The sequence below is a fragment of the Equus przewalskii genome, chromosome 15, assembly GCF_037783145.1.
Source record: "Equus przewalskii isolate Varuska chromosome 15, EquPr2, whole genome shotgun sequence".
Lineage (NCBI taxonomy): Eukaryota > Metazoa > Chordata > Mammalia > Perissodactyla > Equidae > Equus > Equus przewalskii.
In genome coordinates this window covers 85,215,890-85,235,924 of record NC_091845.1, presented here as the reverse complement: position 1 = coordinate 85,235,924, position 20,035 = coordinate 85,215,890, and the positions used below count along the sequence as shown (strand labels likewise).

General features: G+C 47.3%; 1 protein-coding gene across 30 annotated transcripts in view; it reads right to left on the bottom strand.

Moving 5' to 3' along the window:
- The window catches only part of MED12L (mediator complex subunit 12L), a 315,757-nt gene that overhangs the window by 277,730 nt on the left and 17,992 nt on the right, over positions 1–20,035 (bottom strand). For all 30 annotated transcript variants that reach the window (XR_011527248.1, XR_011527249.1, XR_011527252.1 and 27 more), the window contains exon 3: positions 2,153–2,257. Coding sequence is in view for 24 of the 30 variants with exons in the window: in XM_070576341.1 (XP_070432442.1) it covers positions 2,153–2,257 (105 nt within the window). In the remaining 6 variants the exon portion in view is untranslated. The remainder of the gene's footprint in view (positions 1–2,152; positions 2,258–20,035) is intronic.

The window sequence follows — 20,035 nt, the reverse complement described above, 5'->3', positions numbered from 1 at the left end:
ACAAAAGCTGTATGTTCAAACCTTACTGCAACCTGTTTATAAACAACCATAGAAATTGGCAACAAGCTAATTGCTATATACTAGCAGTTTTAGTCCACTAAAGCACATAAATGATGGGATGTTATCTATCCATTAGTTATTATTAATATGAATACTTCAGCCTCAAGGAAAAGTACATACAAAATAACGTTACATTTTTTTAAAGAATGTAAGTTAAGGAAAACAAAAAGTTTTAGAGATGAATGGTTGCGATAATCGCACAACGTCAATGTACTTAATGTCAAAGAATTGTACACTTAAAAATGTTAAAATGGTAAATTTTATGTTACGTATATTTTCCCACAATAAAAAAAAGTAAAACACAAATTACAACATATTCATAATTGTGGTTGTAACGTTAAAAAGTGTATCACGATTGGAAAAAGACAAAACTAAAAACTGTGTCTGGTCGACAGGACTGTCTGTAGAAAATGCTTCTATGTCTTTCGCATCATTTAAATAATATTCCAGTTGACAGTTTAGCAATTGGTCAATTACATGTGCGTTTGAGTGTACATGTGTGCATATAAAAAGATCTGGAATGACATGCAAGCCTTTAACAATGGCTATCTCTGGAGAAGAGAAAAGAAGTACAGAAATTCATCTGTATGTTTGATTTCTTTTTATTTATATGCATGATGTTTTCAATTTAATAAGAGCAAAAGTATTTTAATATTCAAAAACTAGAAATAACTCAAAAAGGATGAAAAATCAAACCTTAAACAAGACAAACAGAAAAAAATAATTCTATCTATATATCTAATTATTAATATAATCACACAGAAAAAAGATTCAATTTGAGAAATTTTTTAATACAATATTCTGACTATATACTCTTAATGAAAGTCTAAGGACAAAAAGTATTGTAGAAAATCTGTAAATTTTACAGAGTAACTTTGTTGTTGGTGTGATATTGGTATAGTTTATTCTGGAATGTTTATGTGTGTATTGTAATACAGAGTAAATGAATTAATATGTTGCTATTGCTGAGATCCAGGGTTCTCACTCTGGGAAAAAAGAGATGCAAAGATGGAACAGAAAAAGGTAAGAAAAAATCCTGTGGTATTGAGTTAAGAGTTGGTGGACGGACGGAAAGAAGGAAGGAGGAAAGAAGGAAAAGAAAAGAAATCTAAACACGTTTCCCATCTCTGCCCACTGACAGGGCCTAGAAGTTACGACATTCTAGTAACATGAGCACGCCAAGCATGCGGAGCTGGGCCGGGGCAGGGAATGAACAAGATGAACCTGGAATATGTTATTGCGGCAAAGTGAGGAAGCGCTCAAAAAACAGTGGGGATGTCAAAGGTCCCAAGAGCCAGGTTAAAGGTGCCCCCACTGGCCAGATGTGAGACAACTGGAGCATTGAAAAGAAAAATGAAGATGGTACATCAGATTTTAGAAAGTCCAGGAGTCCAAAGTGATGATAAAAAAATGGGTGGTCCTTTGCAAAAGAATGCCAACTAATAAATGTATGAGGAATAGTAACTAGAAAACCAGCATTTTGCAACCACCAGCAAAATACTTCATTCAGCAGGAATCATCAACTCATGCTAAAATCCTAAGATAAAATTTTACTGGAGAATAGGATATTCATATGGTCCCCAGTATCACCGTGTAGAGATTACTACGAGGAAAAGATCACTAGTGTTACAATGTAAAAGGATGGCAGACACCACCTTATGTGATCAAACTCAGTTTAACCAATGACAGAGCAAACTGGCACTGCACATCTTCTAACAGGATGCAATGCGGTCTTCTTGCCAAAATACTTAACCTGAATGCTGTCTGAGAAAACAATCAGACAAATCTAGAATGTAGGACTAGAATCTTAAGACAACCGGATTGGACCTTTCTAAAACTGCAGTCCTGAAAGCCCCAAAAAACCTACAACAGGATAATGGATGGTGGAGAGAAGGACTGGCCTGGATTAAAATAGACTAAAAGACATGAAAACAAATGCTCGACCCCTGACTGGATCCCAGAGCAGGATATTCGGGGGGATTCTGAATACGGACTGCGGTATAAACAACACTGATTTACCAACATTAACTGTCACGGGTGTCACATATACACACTTCTTCAGAAGTTTTAGGAAACAGACAATCAGCATTACCTTTGATGGGTTAATTACAATATTTCTGGCTGAGCCGTGTTCATCTCCCGTAAAGGCTGGTTGATTGTTGAAGCCTTGCTTTACATTTACTGCAGTGAGTTCATCCTGTTCAAGAAAAGTATTGATTAATCAGAAGGATGCAAAAGCCCCAACTTCACCCAGCATCCCACAGCCTGAGTAACGACCGACTTTGCCACACTCTGTAGAACGCACACCCAAGAAACCAGAGACGGGAGTTTAAGAACCAAGACACAAAGGTGGAGAAAGGGAGAAAGCGAATGCGCCAAGATGTGAACAGCGGCTGACTCTCAGTGCTCATTATGCAATTCTTTTAACTTCGCCGTACATTTGAAAATTTTTAACTAATAACTTGGAAAAGAAAAAACGAGCAAAAGTTCCCCGCCCTGCCCCCTGAAACATAAAATCATAGGACTTTTAAGATAGAATTGCTCCTAGAGAGCCCGTAGTTGGACTCTTCCTTCTCTGCCAGCCCCTGTGCTCGTCCCTATTTTATGTTCAAGAAAACCAGCTCACTCGCCTCACCCAAGACCCACCCATGGCGAGTGAGACAGCATCAAGGGCTCCCAGGCACACCCAGCACCAGCACCTCAAGCAGAGCGCAGTGGAGAGCGCACAAAGTTCTTTCCCGCACCTCGGCTCGCCGCACCTCTACCGATTCCGAGGGAGACGGCAGGCACGTGTCTTCACACCCATTTAGAGATGGGAAGGGTGAGGCTCACTAAGCTAGTACAGTAACTGGACAGAGCCAGCCCTGAAATACCACCTTCTCAATCCTAGACTAGGAAGAGAAATTTCCATGACGCCGTGCCACCAAAGTACAAATGCCACAAGAAAACGTCGTCTAAAAATACCTAGCCACAACTCATACTCTCCTTAAAAAGATCTCCTCCTAGATAGATGCAGGACAACTTTCTTACCAAGGTCACAACACATCGAAAATAGCCCATGGCTTTAAAAAAGGAAGAAAAGATCTCGCCCTGCCCACATCATTGAGTTACAGAACTGAACCAGAGTTCCCAAAATACAGACTTGAGAGAATACAAGGCAAAGGTCTGAGTAAATGAAGCGACCTTCTGCTCCCCTCACTCCAAGCCAAGAAACGGTCTTAGCGACAGTCGGGTAACAGGAGCGACAGCGCAAGAACGAGAGTAGACGCTTTTCCTTCATAAGTAATTGCTGCAAGTGCAAACTGAAAACACCAACAGACCAAAATCACCGCTTTGATTAGGCAGGGAGGCTTCAGACAAAACGACATAGGAGCACCTGCAAGGTCACCCTGGCCGAGAACCCAGGCCTCCTGGAGACACGCCACGTAACTTTACTTAATTGTGTGTGCTCCACCTAACACCCAGGCGAGCCGCTGTTTTGGCGGGCTTTCAAAAGCCCCCGCCACAGCAAACTTCGCTCTACGGTAATCAAGTCTCCTCCAGGCACGGAAGGTCACCAAAATCGTGAGCTGCACAGAAGATGAGCTGCACGCACGTATCAGAAGACATCTCGAGCTGCTCCCATACTTTCAAATTAATTATTTGAAAATCTAGGGCAAAACTACATAATGCATATTTATGTCAGAAAGGCGTCAGTCAACTCAAAGCGAGCATGCGAATGAAATTTCTGTAGTTACACAGTCTAAGAAAGAAGGGGGACAAACGGGATCATGAGGAGAATGGGAGGAGAAAATTGAATTTTTATCTTTGATTTACCATCAGAGTATTACAGGAAACATTAATCGGGTGACAGCATATGTTTTTACTAAAAATACGCTCCAGCTTAATCAAGGGGAACTACGTGAGGCTTTGGACCAGTGAGCTCCAGCCGGCGCTGCTGCACTTTCTATTCTAAACTAAGCAGCTCCCTTAGCTGCTTGTTGTATTTGTCAACCACTGGGCTGGACAGACATGCCCCCCCCCCCCACACACACACACACACAATCCGCAGGAGGCAAAGAACACGGGACCATGGTTACATGGCCATCACCGCATCTGATTTTCCTCAAACCAGGATCCACAGAGGCACTGGTGGAAGCCTTGAGTTCTGAGAACTTTTTCATCCCGTATTCCAAGTCGCATGAAAATACACCCAGAATCCGACCACTTCTCACCACCACCAACGCCCTCTCCAGGTCAGGCCACCACCATCTCACACCTGCACACCACAGTGACTTCTATCTGGCCTCCTCCTGCTCCAACCCTCACCCCCTGAAGGCCATTTTCAACACAGCAGCCATAGGGAGCTTTTGAAAACTTAGGTGAGATTGCGTCACTTCTGCTCCAAACCAGCATGAACTCCCCAACTTGGAGTGTAAGCAAAGGGCCCATGATGTCCTACAGGTCCCTATGCAACCTTGCCCCATGATCCCCTGACCTCATCCCTAGCCACACTTTTTCTCCACATCCTCTCCAATGCTTGTTATGTCTTGTCTTTTTAGTAATAGCCATTCTGAGGTGTACGAGGTGATATCTCACTGTAGTTTTGATTTGCATTTCCCTGGTAATTAGTGATGCTGAACATCTTTTCATGCACCTGTTGGCCATTTGTATATCTTCTTTGGAAAAGTATCTGTTCATATAAGTGCCCATCAACAGATGAATGAAGAAGATGTGGTATATATATATAACGGAATACTACTCAGCCATAAAAAAAGATGAAATCTTGCCATTTGCAACAACATGAATGGACCTCGATGGTATTACGCCAAGCGAAATAGGTCAGACAGAGAAAGACAATTACTGTATGACTTCCCTCATATGTAGAAGATAAACAAACATACACATGGATAAGGAGAACAGAGTGGTAGTTACCAGAGGGGAAGGGCAAATGGGGTAAAGGGGCACGTGTGTACCGCAACGGATGGAAACTAGACTTTGGTGGTGAACATGATACAGTCTATACACAAGTAGAAATACAATGATGTACACCTGAAACAGATAATGTTATAAGCCAATGTGACCTCAATAAAAGAAATGCAAAATCTCAGAGCTTCCTGCAATCACAATCTGCATCTTAAATTCCCAGGTGATGCATGGGCACTGTAAACTTCGAGAAACAGGGCCCTAAGAGACATGAGGAAATGGTTGTGTTGGTTCCCTTACCCAGGATCACCATAATGCAGTAACTACAAGATGCAGACAGCAGGTGTGCTGTCCTGCCATTTCAAACTGTCAGCAACAACATGACATGAATTCTCCAAAACAGTAAAAACTCTTAGTAAAGTTTCAAACTAATAAAATATAATCTTCTCCAAATGTATTAAAACACAATGGTTATACTCCTCAGATACTCAGTGCATATTAAATGTATATTAAAGTCATGCAAAAAAAAGCATTTCGAGATCATATGTAAACAGACTCCCGCCTGAAACAGAGAGGAAAAAGCAGATTTTGAAGGCCTGGTGGTACATGACAGTCCAGTGAGATGTAGGACAACTCTTCACTGAGCCCGACTGTCCACAAGGGGGACATCCAGCACCCCTGGCCCTGTCCACTAAACGGCAGCAGCACCCCAGTCATCACAACCACCAACGCCTGCCCCCTCCCCCATCTTCCACAACACGCCCACGCAGAGGACCCCTTCCACCTGTCAGAGCCCTGCTTCTGGAAAGGGGAATGGGAAGCTCTCGGTGTGAGGAACACGGGGCTTCACCCTGTGAAGTGACAGTCAGAGGCTGCTCCTGCTGCCACACCACAACAATGGGATGTCCACTGCCAGCTTACTACATGTCGTCCTACGGCTCGCAGCTGTGCTTAGACATGGAGGCAATGCTGACACCAGTGTTACGGATGACTAACCGGAAACAAACACAAGAGGGATGAGAGCACAGTGGGTAGGAGCCCAGGGTCTGCAACCAGACTGTCCGAAGTCGACCCTCCAGCTCCATTTAAGAGAGACTCTAAGCAAGCTCTGGAACTGTTCCTGTGCCTCAGTTTCTGCAAGTGTAAAACAGGGATAGTAATAGTTTCTACTCTTACTATCTCCATATCCCAGGTGAGGAAATAAAGAAGAGGTTAATCAACTTGCCCAAGGCCACAGAGCGGTAAAGAACTCCAAAGAACGCATGACCCTAACCATCAGACCATACTGAAATGGCCAGCAATCAGGACCACTGCTATTGTTGGTGTCATATTTCTGGTTCAGGAAAGTGATAACCTGAAGCTCCAGTAAGCACTAAAAATACAAAAAGTCGGCTTCGGAAATTACAAAGACCCTGGCCTTCAGCCGTGGTTCTTAAATTTTTTCGTGCCTCTGCATCCCCCGAAAGGGTCTGGTAAAGCACAGCTCTCTGGGCTCCACCCCCAAAGTGTCCAATCCAGCAGGTCTAAGGAGGTGCCTAAGAATCTGAATTTCCAACAACTCCTCAGGAGATGCTGACCTGGGGACCACACTTGGAGAAACACTGACATAAGATTTGGAGTTCGTGGCTTCCTAGAAAACCAGGGCTCTCATGTCCAGCATCAGTGCTCCACTCAGCACCTGGAGGAAACAGGAGGTCCCACCTCAGCTCAGAAGCAGGAGGTCCCAAAAAGAGAAGCCTGGTCAGAGTTCTCTGCCACAGCCCCCCCACCCCACAAAGACACAAATATAGACACACACACACAGATCCAGGGAGGCAACAACTGCACCCAGCTTTCCCTTTCCCGTCTTTAACTTCTCACAGACCTGGGCCACGGGTGCTCGATCACACCCAGAAGCAAGGGAGCCCAACAGAGGCTCGGAGGTCCCTCTGTTTGAAGTTTCCTGATACTAAACTTCAGGTCAGCTTCCCAGAGAAACGACAAGAAAGGCGGTAAAAACCCAAAGCATCACAACCACACACACACCCTGAGGGTTTATTCCCTCCGGTTTCCGAAAAGGGATCAAGTCAACGCCAAGAATCCAAACAAGGAGTTAAGAGTGAGTCACACTCGAGCGCTCGCTATCCCTGCTTAGACGGGTCCCTCAAACTCCAGGAACGCACCAGAGACCCCTCGCAAAGCAGAAACATTCTCTCTGACCCGAGGACATCTGTGGACCCCAATTTGGGAAAATGGGCTCAGACATGGATACCTCATGGCGTTAGGCAGATGAAGAGACTCAGAACGAGAAGCGATGTGTGGTACGTGGACTCAACCAGCAAACTTTCCAGACGCTTCTCTCTGAAGGCCTTTGCCAAATCTAATCAGGCAAAAATAGAAGGGAGAGAGCCACAATCTTGGAATAGCGGGTCTCTGAAGTCTCGAAGCCAGAATCCGTACGGGACACAAATAGCTTCTTCCTGCACTAGCCTTGAACGTCTTCGAAGACTCTCTCAATAAAAGAAGATAACCATCAAAATCCCTGCAATGGTCCTTACAGAGACTTCAACTCCCTCCGCCACACCCAGTCAACGATTCTTGTAATGAATAGAACCATCAGCTGTGACTCTGCCTATGTGCAAAAGTGAGACAACTAAATCCCCAAAACTGGGGCCAACCCAACCATTCATCGGGGTCTTATTAATAGGCCTGTGTTCTGGGCACTAGGTCGGCAGTGCCAGACCTCTTCCAACAAGAGGACTCCTTATTAAAGGGTGAAAAACTTCCCACGGTGCAATGTGGGGAAAAAAAAATAAAGCACTTTTAATAATTGTTGGGGAGGCAACCACAAATTCAGAGAGTTTAAAATGTATTTGTTTATCATTAACATCATGGAGGGCAATACATTGTACGACACATGTGTGAGACCTAACCTTTCCTAGCCACGAGACGATGCTAGCTGAGAATATGAATTCACTGTCCTCCTCGCTGGCCCGGGGCAGCGTGCCCCAGACCAGGATGTGTCTGGACCGCAGCGGGGTTTAAAACAGAATTGGTCCCAAAGGAATGTCAACATGGAGAAGGGAGGACTCTCACGCCCCTTGTCACTGGTTTTAACTAAAATAAGAAGCCTTATAGCAATTTTAGCAAGACAGGCACCCAGAGACAAACAGAAACAAAAACCTGGAAACTGGCCCATGTTCACGTGCAAAGCCAGCGCACTCGGGTACAAAACTCAGACCTTCCACACTTTGGGCAAACTCCAAAAGTACCCACAAATCTCACACATGTACCTTGAACTTCAGAGAATGATCTTATTTTTTGGACCACTTTCACAGCAATCTTTTAATTTCAATAAAACATTTCATCGGGAAAGTGAAAACATTTTGATGCTAGTCTGAAAACTAGTTAAGCTTTTTCTCAAGAAAAAAAATCCGTTTAGCACAATTTTTAATGACTATCTCAAATGCAGATAAATGCACGCAAACCCATACACAGGCGCATGCACACTCGTGTGCACAACCATGCTTAACCCCCTCCAGACTCTCATCGAACGCACCACACACGTTCGGAGACACCCACTTCCTCAGTCAGTCACCCACACGCGCCTAAGAAATTAACTCAATGACTGTTCAATGTACTGGAGAGAAATGTCCAGCAGGGACAACAACGCCACAGAGGGAGAAAAAGGTCCCTCTGTGCAACCGTCAGGCAGGCTGTGCTAGCTAGGGTCTTATCCAAAACAAAAAATATATTTTAAAACAGCTTTACAACTATTTTTCCTAGCCTTACCCACCACCTCTCAGACCTTGTCCATTCTCTCAGACCCCCATGGATCCTGTAAATCCCAGTCTGAGAAACGAGGCTATGATAATCCCCATCGTGGATTTATTTAATGGTGTTTAGGCAACACTTACAGTCAGCGGCTATAAATGATCCAGAAGACAGAGGAATGATCTTTCTCTCCTCATATCTCATCATTAACCAATTCTACGCGTACTTCTCTCAAAACATGTCTCACATTTATTCTTCCTTTAAAATACGACCGCCCCCTCTCTGAACTGCAGGCGCCGGCCACAGCAGGCTCTGGCAGCTCTCCTCAGGCCTTTCCTTTCCTCTCTGCAGACTTTCACCTGAATCCAGCCTGCCCGCTGGCCCCAGGGAACCTTCCTGAAGCAGGTTTTCCTTCCTTCCTTCCTGCACTCCCCTATTCAGGAGTCTCAGAAGGCTGTCCACTTTTTGGGTTTTTTCAGAAGGGACTAAAGCAGAGCAGCATCCAGCACGACACTCTACAGACCCTCAGCACCATCTGTGGCCGTCTCGCCCCCTAACTCTGCCCCAGAATCAAAACACAATCACCTGGGGGCACTCACTGCCGTGCACAGTCAAGCCTTGCCTCCGCTCTAAGTGCTAGAATCGCTGGGATCTGAGCCTGATGCAGGCCCTTCCTGTGATGGGGACCAGGGGACCGACTCCAGACCTCACTGCTTCGTTCTGAGGAGACGTCAGATAAAATGTACAAAGGGTTTAGCATGCTGCCTGCCCAGATTACAGCCTCTATAAATGGCAGCTACTGCTATAAAAAATTAGAGCTATTTTTTATTGTTGTATTTAACTCTCATTTAATCTACTGGACTGCTCTGCCCTGCCTGCACACATCGTCTCCTCAGCCTCCGAGGCTTACCTAATGCCATTCCCACTCCCTCAAGTACATTATCACGAAATCTTTTGCCTTCCTCAAACCACCACTCAGGGTTCCCGCTCATTCAGTAAACAAATAACTAGACAGCACTGTACTAAGTACCAGGGATTCCACAGTGAGCAAATTATAAGTGTGGTAAATGCCCCAAGAAGCCCCACCTGCTCAGAGCACACACAATAGGGGCTTACCCTAGTCCCAGAGGTCAGGCAAGAACTCCCCGAAGAAGGAGCCTCCGAGCTGAGCTCTGACTCAGAAGCAGGAGTTAACTAAGAGGAGGACCCTCACAATGGCCAGGGGACATTCTGCATGAAGTGATACAATATTAATCCTTAGAAGACTGTGCAAAGTTAGGGATGTATACCGTAATTCCCAGATCAATCACTAAAAAAAACACCACCAATGTAAAGAGGTTAAACCATCAATAGGTAAATTAAAATGGTGAAAAAAAGTTTAATAACCCAAAAGAAAGCAGGAAAGGACACAGAAAAAACAAATAGTAAAATGACACACCTAAATCCAACCACTTCAAGAACTAAAGGCTAATTAAATTATTAATGGACTAAAATTTCATTTAAAAGATAGGACTGTCAGAACGGACAAAAAAGCAAAACCTGACCATATGCTGCACTTTAAGTATAAAGACCGATAAGTTGACAGCAAATGGATGGAAAAAGATATACACAGTCATGCATTGCTTAAGGATGGGGACACATTTTGAAAACTGCATTATTAGGCGATTCCGTCATTGTGCAAATGTCAGAGAGTGCACTTACACAAACCTAAATGGCACAGCCTACGACACACCTAGGCTACATGGTACCAATCTTATGGGAACACCGTCATATAAGCAGTCCGTCACTGACCAAACATCGTTACGAGGCACACGACGGCACCATGCGAACAAGGCAGCTGAGAGAGCGGGAGTGGCCACACTGACACGGATAAAGTGGACTTCAAGAGAAAGCGTATCATCAGAGACAGAAGGGCACACCACAGTGATAAAAGGGTCAGTTCATCAGGAAGGCATAACAACCACAGGCATGTGTGAGCCTAACGAGTTAAGAGGAGAGACAGGAAACCATGCATAAAGGCTGTAGGATTGGGAAAATGAAAGAAAGTATGCTGTCATAGCAGGAGCAGAAGGGACGCAGGTGTGAGAGGAGACTGAGCTGTGGGCGGCGGCAGAATACACAGGGACGGGGACCAAACGAAGGACTTCTGTCTTTCCCTAAGAACAGGAAAGCGTTTCCTGCAGAGGAGAGGCATGATCCAACTTGACTAGTCTGCAGTGTGGACAACTGACAGGAGTAGGGCAGACTAAACGGGAGGCTGGGGCAAGGGAATTGGGACCAGCGAGCGAGCTCTGCTAAGAGTCAGAACGTCCGATGACAGAAGAAGACAGTGGTGACAGAGGTAGAGAGAAGGGGAAATATGGAGGGATATTTAGGAAGGCGACACAAGAGGACTTTTGTTGACATGATGGATGGAATGACAAAGAGTGAGGTTGTCAAGGATGTCCCCAGATTTCTGGGATGCCTATCTCTTAGGGTATAGCAGTGTTGGGGTCTTCTGGAGAGAAGAAGAGAAGATTACAGGTTCAGTTTTAAAAGTAAGTCTGAGGTAGCAGACAAAATGTTTCGTACAAGCGCTTAGATACACAGTTTAGAGTGCAGAGAAGTCCAGGCCAGAGTCGTCAAGCTGGGAGTTGTCCACATACAAGTAGCTACTGAAGCTGGGGCGGCTGAGATCACCTCTGAGAGGACAGAGAGAGAAGACACAGGCCCTGCAGAATACCCAGCTTGATTTCACGCCAGGTAGAGGAAGAAGAGCCCTCAGAGGAGCCTGAACAGGCATGGCCAGAGAGGAAAGGAGGAAACCAGGAGGGCTCTACCCAAGAAGCCCAGGGAAGACACCCCTTCACCACTAGGGCCACCACCACACGGAAGCGCTGCCGGACACGGGCTGGAACTCCCCGGCATGGGCCCGAGGGAGAGGTGTCTCAGTGGAGCGACGAGGGCAGAAGCCAGACAGGAGGGAGCGGAAGAAGAAGTGGGAGGTGAAGGAGAGAGTGAGTACACAGGATGCTTTTTAGGAAAGTTTGGAGAAGGAGGAGGAGAGAAGTGGGAAACTGGGTCATGGAGTAGAGAGAAATCTAAGATGTGAGAGCCCTGGGCATGTGCTAGCGGCACCAGAAAGAATCCAGGGAAGGAAGCAGTTGAAGATAATAGGAGAAAAGGGAGACGGCTGATGCCTAAAGTTCCTGAGAAAACAGGAGGGCACTCAGGACCCCAAAGGCCAGGTGCCGTACCAGACCAACCGAGGACACGTGGGGGAGTCTAGAGATGGGCACTGTCGGCACACCGCTACAGGCTAAAGTGTGTGCCCCAAAAAGATCTGTCCAAGCCCTAACCCCTGACCTATGCACGTGACCTTACTGGGAATGGGGTCTCTGCAGATAGAATCAGCTTAAGACGGTCCTGCTGAATCACGGTGGGTCCTAATCCAATATGGCTGGTGCTCTCATAAGAGAAAAGCCAGGGAAGATGAACTGTGGCTGGAGTTACGCCGACAAAGGCCAAGGACGCCTGGGGCTACCAGAAGCCAGAGGAGGCGAGGAAGCCTCCTCTCCCAGAGGCTTCTAGGAGCGACCCAGCCTTGAGGTCGACTTCCAGCCTCCAGAACTGTGAGAGAATAAAGTCCCATTGTTTGAAGCCGTCCGCTTTGTGGTACTTTGTTTCAGAAGCCCCAGGAAGTAAAGCATACACATTGGTGGGGGAGCTCTGGTTTAGCCCTCACAGCGAGACTGCCATCTAAAGTCAGGATGCAGGCCTTGTGGCAGCAGCAAGAGAACCATCAGCTGCAGAGCCTATACAGGCTGAGAAAAGCAGCATCATGGGCTCTGTGTAAGCGGACACGGGGGCCCCTGCATCACAGCAATAGGGTGAATTCTGTTGGGATCTTTTCTAACCGATGTGTTACTTAATGGCTGTTTAGAAGTTCAAAAGAAGGTGGGGGGGGGTCCCCATTACAGCCAAAATACTTACAAGAGATGGCATTGCCACCAGCCGCCAAGGGAAGGGGCCAGACTGACTTGGGCGGGGGACAGGTCTCCCCTAAAAGGCAACCTAGCGCTTCCCCTCCCCCACCAACAGCTCCACCACCAGGGCCACATTTGCATCAAAGCCACATCTGAAACTCAGCTCTTTACATCCACCCTCATCTACGTTGCTATTAATATTTGCCCCATCCAAACCACACCTGCAGGCCATCAATCATTGCAGCAGGGACCCAGACAAAACCAAAAGGATATGAGCTCAACACAAAACAACAAGTCCCACCTTCACACCTGTCCCGGGGAGCAGGCCAAAAGAGGAGAGGAAAATCGTGGTACCACCACCACTCGCCGGCCATGAAGCAGCACCCTCATGCCCACCCTCCTAGGAACCAAGTGGCCTAGGCAGGATGGGTCTCCATTTTACAGGGCAAGAAACTGAGCTGAGAGGTGGGCAGTGAGTAAGTGGCCACTTGAGAATCAGGCCCCTAGTAGGTCCAATGTCATCTACAAGTGGTTCTAACAACCTCAGTTGGAACCGTGGCTCTTCTGTGAAATGGAGACAGCGCTCTGCCCACCTCATGCCTACCATAAAGAATAAGTGAAAATCAGGAGTGAGGCACTCAGCACAGGAACTGGCACACACTAAGGACTTTGCAGACAGAATCGTCATCACCACTGTAACACCGTCTTCTATACGGCCAGCACATAGGCCCAAATCATGCGCCTGACTGGGTACTCAGTAACCCTCGAACGAACCGGATGGAACGTCCACCCAGGATGCCACATTGAACACAAGCGGGTCTCAGGGGTGCCGAGTGCCCAGAAGTGACCTAGAGAGACAGGCAGTCCCCTCCTCCTCATTTTAAAGTGGGAGAGCCTTCGATTCAAATTACATCTAAATATACTTAGCATTTATTCCACTCTTATCTAAATCACTGTATCCCATTAATTCATATTCAAATCACATTCAAATACATGTCACCCTCCCTCTGATATCAAACACCTGGATGGAGTGCTCAGAAAAACTGTAGGAAAACTGCTGGAGAAAAACACTTGAACTTTAGATTTGCATAATGATAGAGCAGGAAAGTTTCCCTGCCCAGAAGTGGGTTCCAGGCAGCCCACCGCGCAGGGCCGTTGCAGCGCCATGCAATTCCTGCGCTGCGACTTCAGCTCGAAAACTCCCTGTGAATCACCTTTCCCCATAGTCAGTACCGAATCTGCCTGGCTGTGCTCAGTGATCTGAGGGCAGAGGCGACCAACCCAGGTCATGGCTTCCGTCCTCTGACAGGAACTGTCCAATGAGCTGACTCACACTTCCTGCTAACCTGCCTCCTCCTGTTTACCTGCTACCCGCTGTGCCTGGTCACATCCCTCACCCCACGCTTGTCACATGCCCGTCATGTGATTCCCACCAGATGAACCACAAGTTCATAAAAAAGTACAACTTACTGGGTGACGGGGATAAAATGGGTGCAGGGAGAAACAAGTAACCATGCAGAACATCCTTCTTCCCGCCTGGGAGAAAGGGAACAGAGGCTGGGGATTTCTTTTCCTGTCGGTGGTGATTTTGTTCATTTGCTTTAGGTCAATCACTAGGAAACAGAGAGGCAAAACCCACAATTGTGAGCCAAGAAAACCAATGTCCCCAGGTCCACCTCCAAAAATGTCGCCTGAAAGTTAACCTCTGTTAACACCTCTCGGCCTCCACTCTATTTTCGGGAGGCTGGCTCATTCCCACCTCTTCCACCAAGCACGGCCAACCTTCCAAGCAACTGTGGCGATTAACCACAGGGAGGCGAGTAACAGGCATGAGGGCGAGACTTACAGGACGGGACCAGAGTGGAAACCACATCGGAAGGGCCCTTTCAGTCAGGCGAACTGAGAGTGAACCAGCTTACTCAGGTGACATCACAGGGAGGTGCGAGGGGGTCCGAAGATTCCTTCCAATTCAGCAATCAAGTAATTGTAGGCACCTGTCCCATCACTAAAGCCTGAGCCCAAAAATGTGTCACTCTGTGGTCCTCAGGCAACAGGACCTACCATCTTAGCTGAACAGTGGCCAAGAAGTCCGAGCATTCTCCACACTCCTCTCTGCATTTCCTTTGATCAATTTGTCACAACTGCCAATTCTTCCCCTCCGGTCCTATTTAAAGCCCTGATCAGTCAGGCTCTTTTTACCTCATGCTTTGGTTACTACAGCCGCCTCCCTGGCGCCTCTCCGACTCCACCCTCCCCGCTGGATGGAGGAGGAGGCAGGAGCTAGACAGCTGGACCACGGGGGCTCACCGCCACCCCACAGCCACCTGCCGGACGTGGAGCCCATCTGCTGGGCACACCCTCGGCCCCTGTGCCTCTTCATCCCACCTCCAGCTTTGTCTTACAAAGAGGGTGCAGCCTGCCCCTCACACCTGCGTCCTCCAGGGAGACCTCCAAGCATGCCAACCCTCTGTTTTCCAAACTCACGCAGCATTTTTAGCCTCGCCATAGAGAGAGCAGAATGGTTACAGCACAGGCTCAGAAGTGCAGCTCCAAGGCCCTCCTTCAGCAGCTAAATGGCCTTGGGCAAGCTAAGCAACCCCCACCCGTGCCTCAGTGTCTTCACCTGCAAAAAGGAGATAAGAGTACCCACTCAGAGGTGTGTGTGAGGCTGGCATAAAACCAAACGGTACAGAGCTCAGAACAACGAACACAACCAACGTCGGCTATCGTGACATAATGTGGCACTTCACACACCGTAGTGAACGTATATATTGTTCCCCAATTTTAAAATAAACAATTAGAAAGAATACATTAGTCGTTTCTTTCATTGTGTTACATGTGTCAGTAGACCAGTTTTGAATCTCTAGAGCTCCCCAGAGGGCGGTCCTCAGCAAGGAAGCTGTGGGCACTGAGGGCAAGCACGTGGCCCCTTGGACAGCAACTGGACACTGACACTACATTCAAGCAGCATCTCATTTTTCAAGTAATTCATTTTTATCATGTATCAGTCTGCAACAGATTGAAAACTAATTTAAAAAGAAAACTGGTGCTTCAGCACAGATATTTTGAGAAGCTCTGTTCTAGAGGAAACAGGAGACTTCTATTTCTCTTCCACACCCCACAGCACCGAACAGGGGGAGGCGTACGTCAAGTACTAAGTAAATAAAATATAACTTCAAAAACATTTCGATTATTTAATAATGACTTAAAAGCAGATCTCATGTGAGTAGTCGAAATGTAAACAGTGTCTCCGATTCATAAAGAATCATTGTTTTTCAAGAGGGAGCTGACATTTAGTCCAAAATTGACCAAAGAGTAGTAATAGCTCTGACCCCAAAAATATTGTTCATACTGTCTACGAACACAGACTTGGGTGGAGCCTTAAGAAAAAAACCCACGCAGTGTCAATATCAGCCTTCCTCACAGAGGAGAAAGATAAATTATTTAGTGCTGCCTTGGCCATAGTACAGATCCAGCCGCCTCCATACCTTTATATAAACCAGCATCTTAGCAAAAAATTCCAGTCACACTTCAGACAAAATAGATTTGCATTAGTTCTTCCCTGTTGCCAATGCCTTAAATGGTCCTAATCTCAACAACTCATTAGATTAATCCATGAATGAAATGGCTGGAAAAGGAAAGCAGCAAATTCCACCAAACTTTAATTGACAACAAGGCGGCACGTGCACAGCTGAGCTGTGGCACACTGGGTGTGGGCTGAAGACTGAGCTTATTCTTGCCGAGGAAAATCTTGGTGCATTTGTAGCAAATTCAGAATAAACAGGGGCCTCCTATAAGTCCTCCCTCCCCTCCCTTCTCAGAGGCAGCGCCCAACACCCTGTACACGAGGTGTCCCTACCCTCACCCCTCCATCGCCTGGCCCCAGGACCAAGGCAGCAGATACCCCTTCTCTCGACAGCAGTTTTAATCTCGTCCTCTCTCTCCACGGTCCCCAAAATCTGCAGACATATTCAAGTTCACAGGTTCAATACACTCTTGCTTTCCTGGACTAGCTGGGATCCCTCCCAAGATCCTGTGCATCGCCCAGCTCTGCGCCCTTCTTCACACCCTGTGCCCAGAAGGCCTTGTCCCCTGGAGAACACCCACCTTCCTGAAGACTTCCCTAAGCCCTGCAGAGAACTGGCCCACCCTCATTTCTCCCCACCACCCCCCTGACGCTTTTAATGACTCTGGTGCTGTGCACACGGGACTGTCATCCCTCCACTCAAGGCTCCTCAAGGGTAGGAACCATGCCCCATGCGCCCAGCATCCAGTGCCCCATGCGTCCTGGCATCCGGTGCCCCGCACAGGGCTTCTAAAAACTGTTTGCTAATAACAACTGCCCAGTTACCATTTCCAGTCAAGAAACATTTATTTAATTCCTACCATAAGCCAGACCCTCTTCGTGCCTCTGGTATCAGTGGAGCATAAAAGGGACATGGTCCCTCCTTCGGGGAACTTCCATTGGCTGGGTGACAGAGCCGATAATAAAGAACCGTGCTGAGTGCTGAAGAGCCAACAATCGCCATGCGGTGATGAAGACAGGAAGGCACCAGGTGGCAGGACACATACGCACAGGTTCCGCAGAGAGAACCCACCAACCTAGGTGGAGGCTAATGGGGCTGAAGTGTGACCCCCACGTCGGCGCTTCCTTCAGGCTGCTCATCACCCTTCACCCATCTCCCTAACTGCCCTCCTCAGAGGTCCTGCTGGCACAGTCCAGGAAGTCCAGCCCTGGAAAGCTCCATCTTCAGAGTCCACCAGCTCCTCCATGTCTTCGCACACACTCAACAGGTGATCACAGCCATGACTTCAGCGACCTATGAACACATCACACCCAAACCCAGATGTCCACCACCACTATACATTTCACCCTGGATTCCCCAGAGGCATCTCACATTGAAAACATTCAGAAATGAACTCATCCTCTCCACCTCTCCCCTCCCTTCCCCTCCCACGGAAAACAATTAAGCAAGTTCTTTCACTCCCTTATGGCACATTAGTTTGGGGACCACCATCCATCCGCCTAGCCAACTGTGCAAGTCAGCAGCTCTCCACAGCCAGGACTCTGCGGTTCTCAAGAACTTCCCAACTATGCATCTGTGTGAGGCCAGATTTTCTTCATCTCTCTCAACCAAAACAACCTACTGTAACAGACTGAATGCGGAGTCAGATATCAGAATCCAGACATGAAAGAGATTCGCAAAAATGCAAAATAATGCCATTCTTTTCATTAATTTTTTTGTTTGGAAAAAGTTATTGTTCATAAAAAACATTTTTAACATGAAATTGTTTATTACTTTTAAATGAATTAACATATATTTGTCAAATCTCTCAGTTTTAATTTCTACTACAGTAAATATTGATATAACCTACATAAACAAAAGCTCCATGGGATCCTCAATAATGTTTAAGATTGTAAAGGGGTCTAAGATCAGAAAGTTCGGGAACCACTGTCCTAAGCTAAAAATGTTGGTATATTCCTTACTTGTCCCTCTCTTACCTCACACATCCGCTTTGTCAATTCTGCCATCCAAATAACCTTCTCTTAAATCCTCTCCTCCTCTTTCTTCCCAAGCCCAGTAGGTCAATAAATGAACCCCCAAAGACATCCACACCAAATCCTGGAACCGGTGAACGTTACCTTATTTGGTAAAAGAGTCCTTGCTGACGTCATTGAGCTAAAGATCTTGAGATGAGATCATCCAGGTGGGCCCTAAATCCAATAACAAGTGTTCTTATCAGGCACGCTCAGAGAAGAACAGACGCACAGAGACCACGTGAAGATGGAGGCAGAAACAAGACTGATGTGGCCACAAACAAGCCAAGGAAGGCCCAGGGCCACCAGAGGCGGGAAGAAGAAAGGAAGGATTCTGCCCTGGAGCCTCCAGAGGCAGCGCGCATCCTGACACTCCCCTCGGACTGGAGGGCTGTGAGAGAACACCGTTCCGTTGTTTTAAGCCCCCTGGTCTGTGGCAACTTGCTATGGCAGCCACAAGAAACGAACACGCCCAGCCCCAGGCCTGGAATGTCAGTGGCCACCTGGATCGTGAGTCTTCTTGCCTCAGCATGACCCTCAGGGCCACTGCTCCCTCAAACTGCAAACCTCAGTCATCTAAAATCTCACCCCCCTAACTTCACACCCTGGAGTGGCACCTCATCGCCTCCGCCATACCAAACGCCTCAACACAGCTTATAAAGGCCCCACAACCTGATCCCACTCCTACCCAGCTCCCCTACACACCCCACCTTCCTTCTGGCCTGCAGCCCTTTACACGTGCTGCTCCTCCTCCTGGAATTAATGCCCTTCCAGGTCCTCAGCCCCGTCCACTCCTACACATCCTCCAAGTCCCAGACTCAAAAGCCTCCTCCCTCTATTAGGTTTTGTCAAAAGATTGGTCACTTCCTCTTGTTTCCGCCCCACTTCGTATGTTCCTCTCAAAGAAAATCTGAAACATTGTATTTCTTATTTACAGGTCTGTCCCTCCCTCTGGAGCCGGGTTTCTCAACCTCGGAACTACTGACATTTGAGGCCAGATAATCCTTTGTTGTGGGGAGGCTGCCCAGAGTATCAGAGAACGTTAGCAACATCCCTGCCTTCCACCTGCTAGGTCCCAGTAGCACATGCGCACATCCACATGCACACACATGTGCACACACACACACAGCTGTAACAACCCAAAATGTCTTCAGACATTGCCAATGCCCCTAGAGAGGTGGGGCGTCACCCCCAGGTGAAAGCCACTGCTCTGTATTGAAGTCTTTGGGGACCCAGGACCATACTCAATGCTCCCATCATCTGTTTATTCTTACACTCATTCATAACAGAAACTTTGAGTCATAGGTGCAGGCCAGGCACTGTGCTTGAAGCCAGGGACACAGGTGGGAATAAAGGTCTTGGCCCCGTCCTCATGAAGCCATGGCTGGCAAAGGGCCTGCAAGGTGCTCGATGATCCTGGTGAATGACTAAATTTGTTTGGCATCCACAAAACATGGAAAACAAAACCCAGGGGCTAAAGTCTCTCTCCTCTTCTCAGGTAAAGGCCACAGCAGTTCAAAGCTAAGGGGCATCCAATCCATTTATTTAGAATGTCACGTAAGCATTGCTCCCTGGAAGTTGCCAACTGGCACAAGCTTGTGTGTTTGCACCTCCAAGAGAGCTACCCATAGATAAAGGAATATCTCAACCAAGACAGCCAAAACCAGACAGGATTGATCCCCAACACACAGAGCCCACACATGCCAACGCCAGAGCCATCGACGCCAGAGGCCATAGCTAAGGGCTGGGAACCTTCCTCCTAAGACACAAAGATCAGAGTGCCTGAGCTTCCAGAGTATCATCCCTCTGCCCA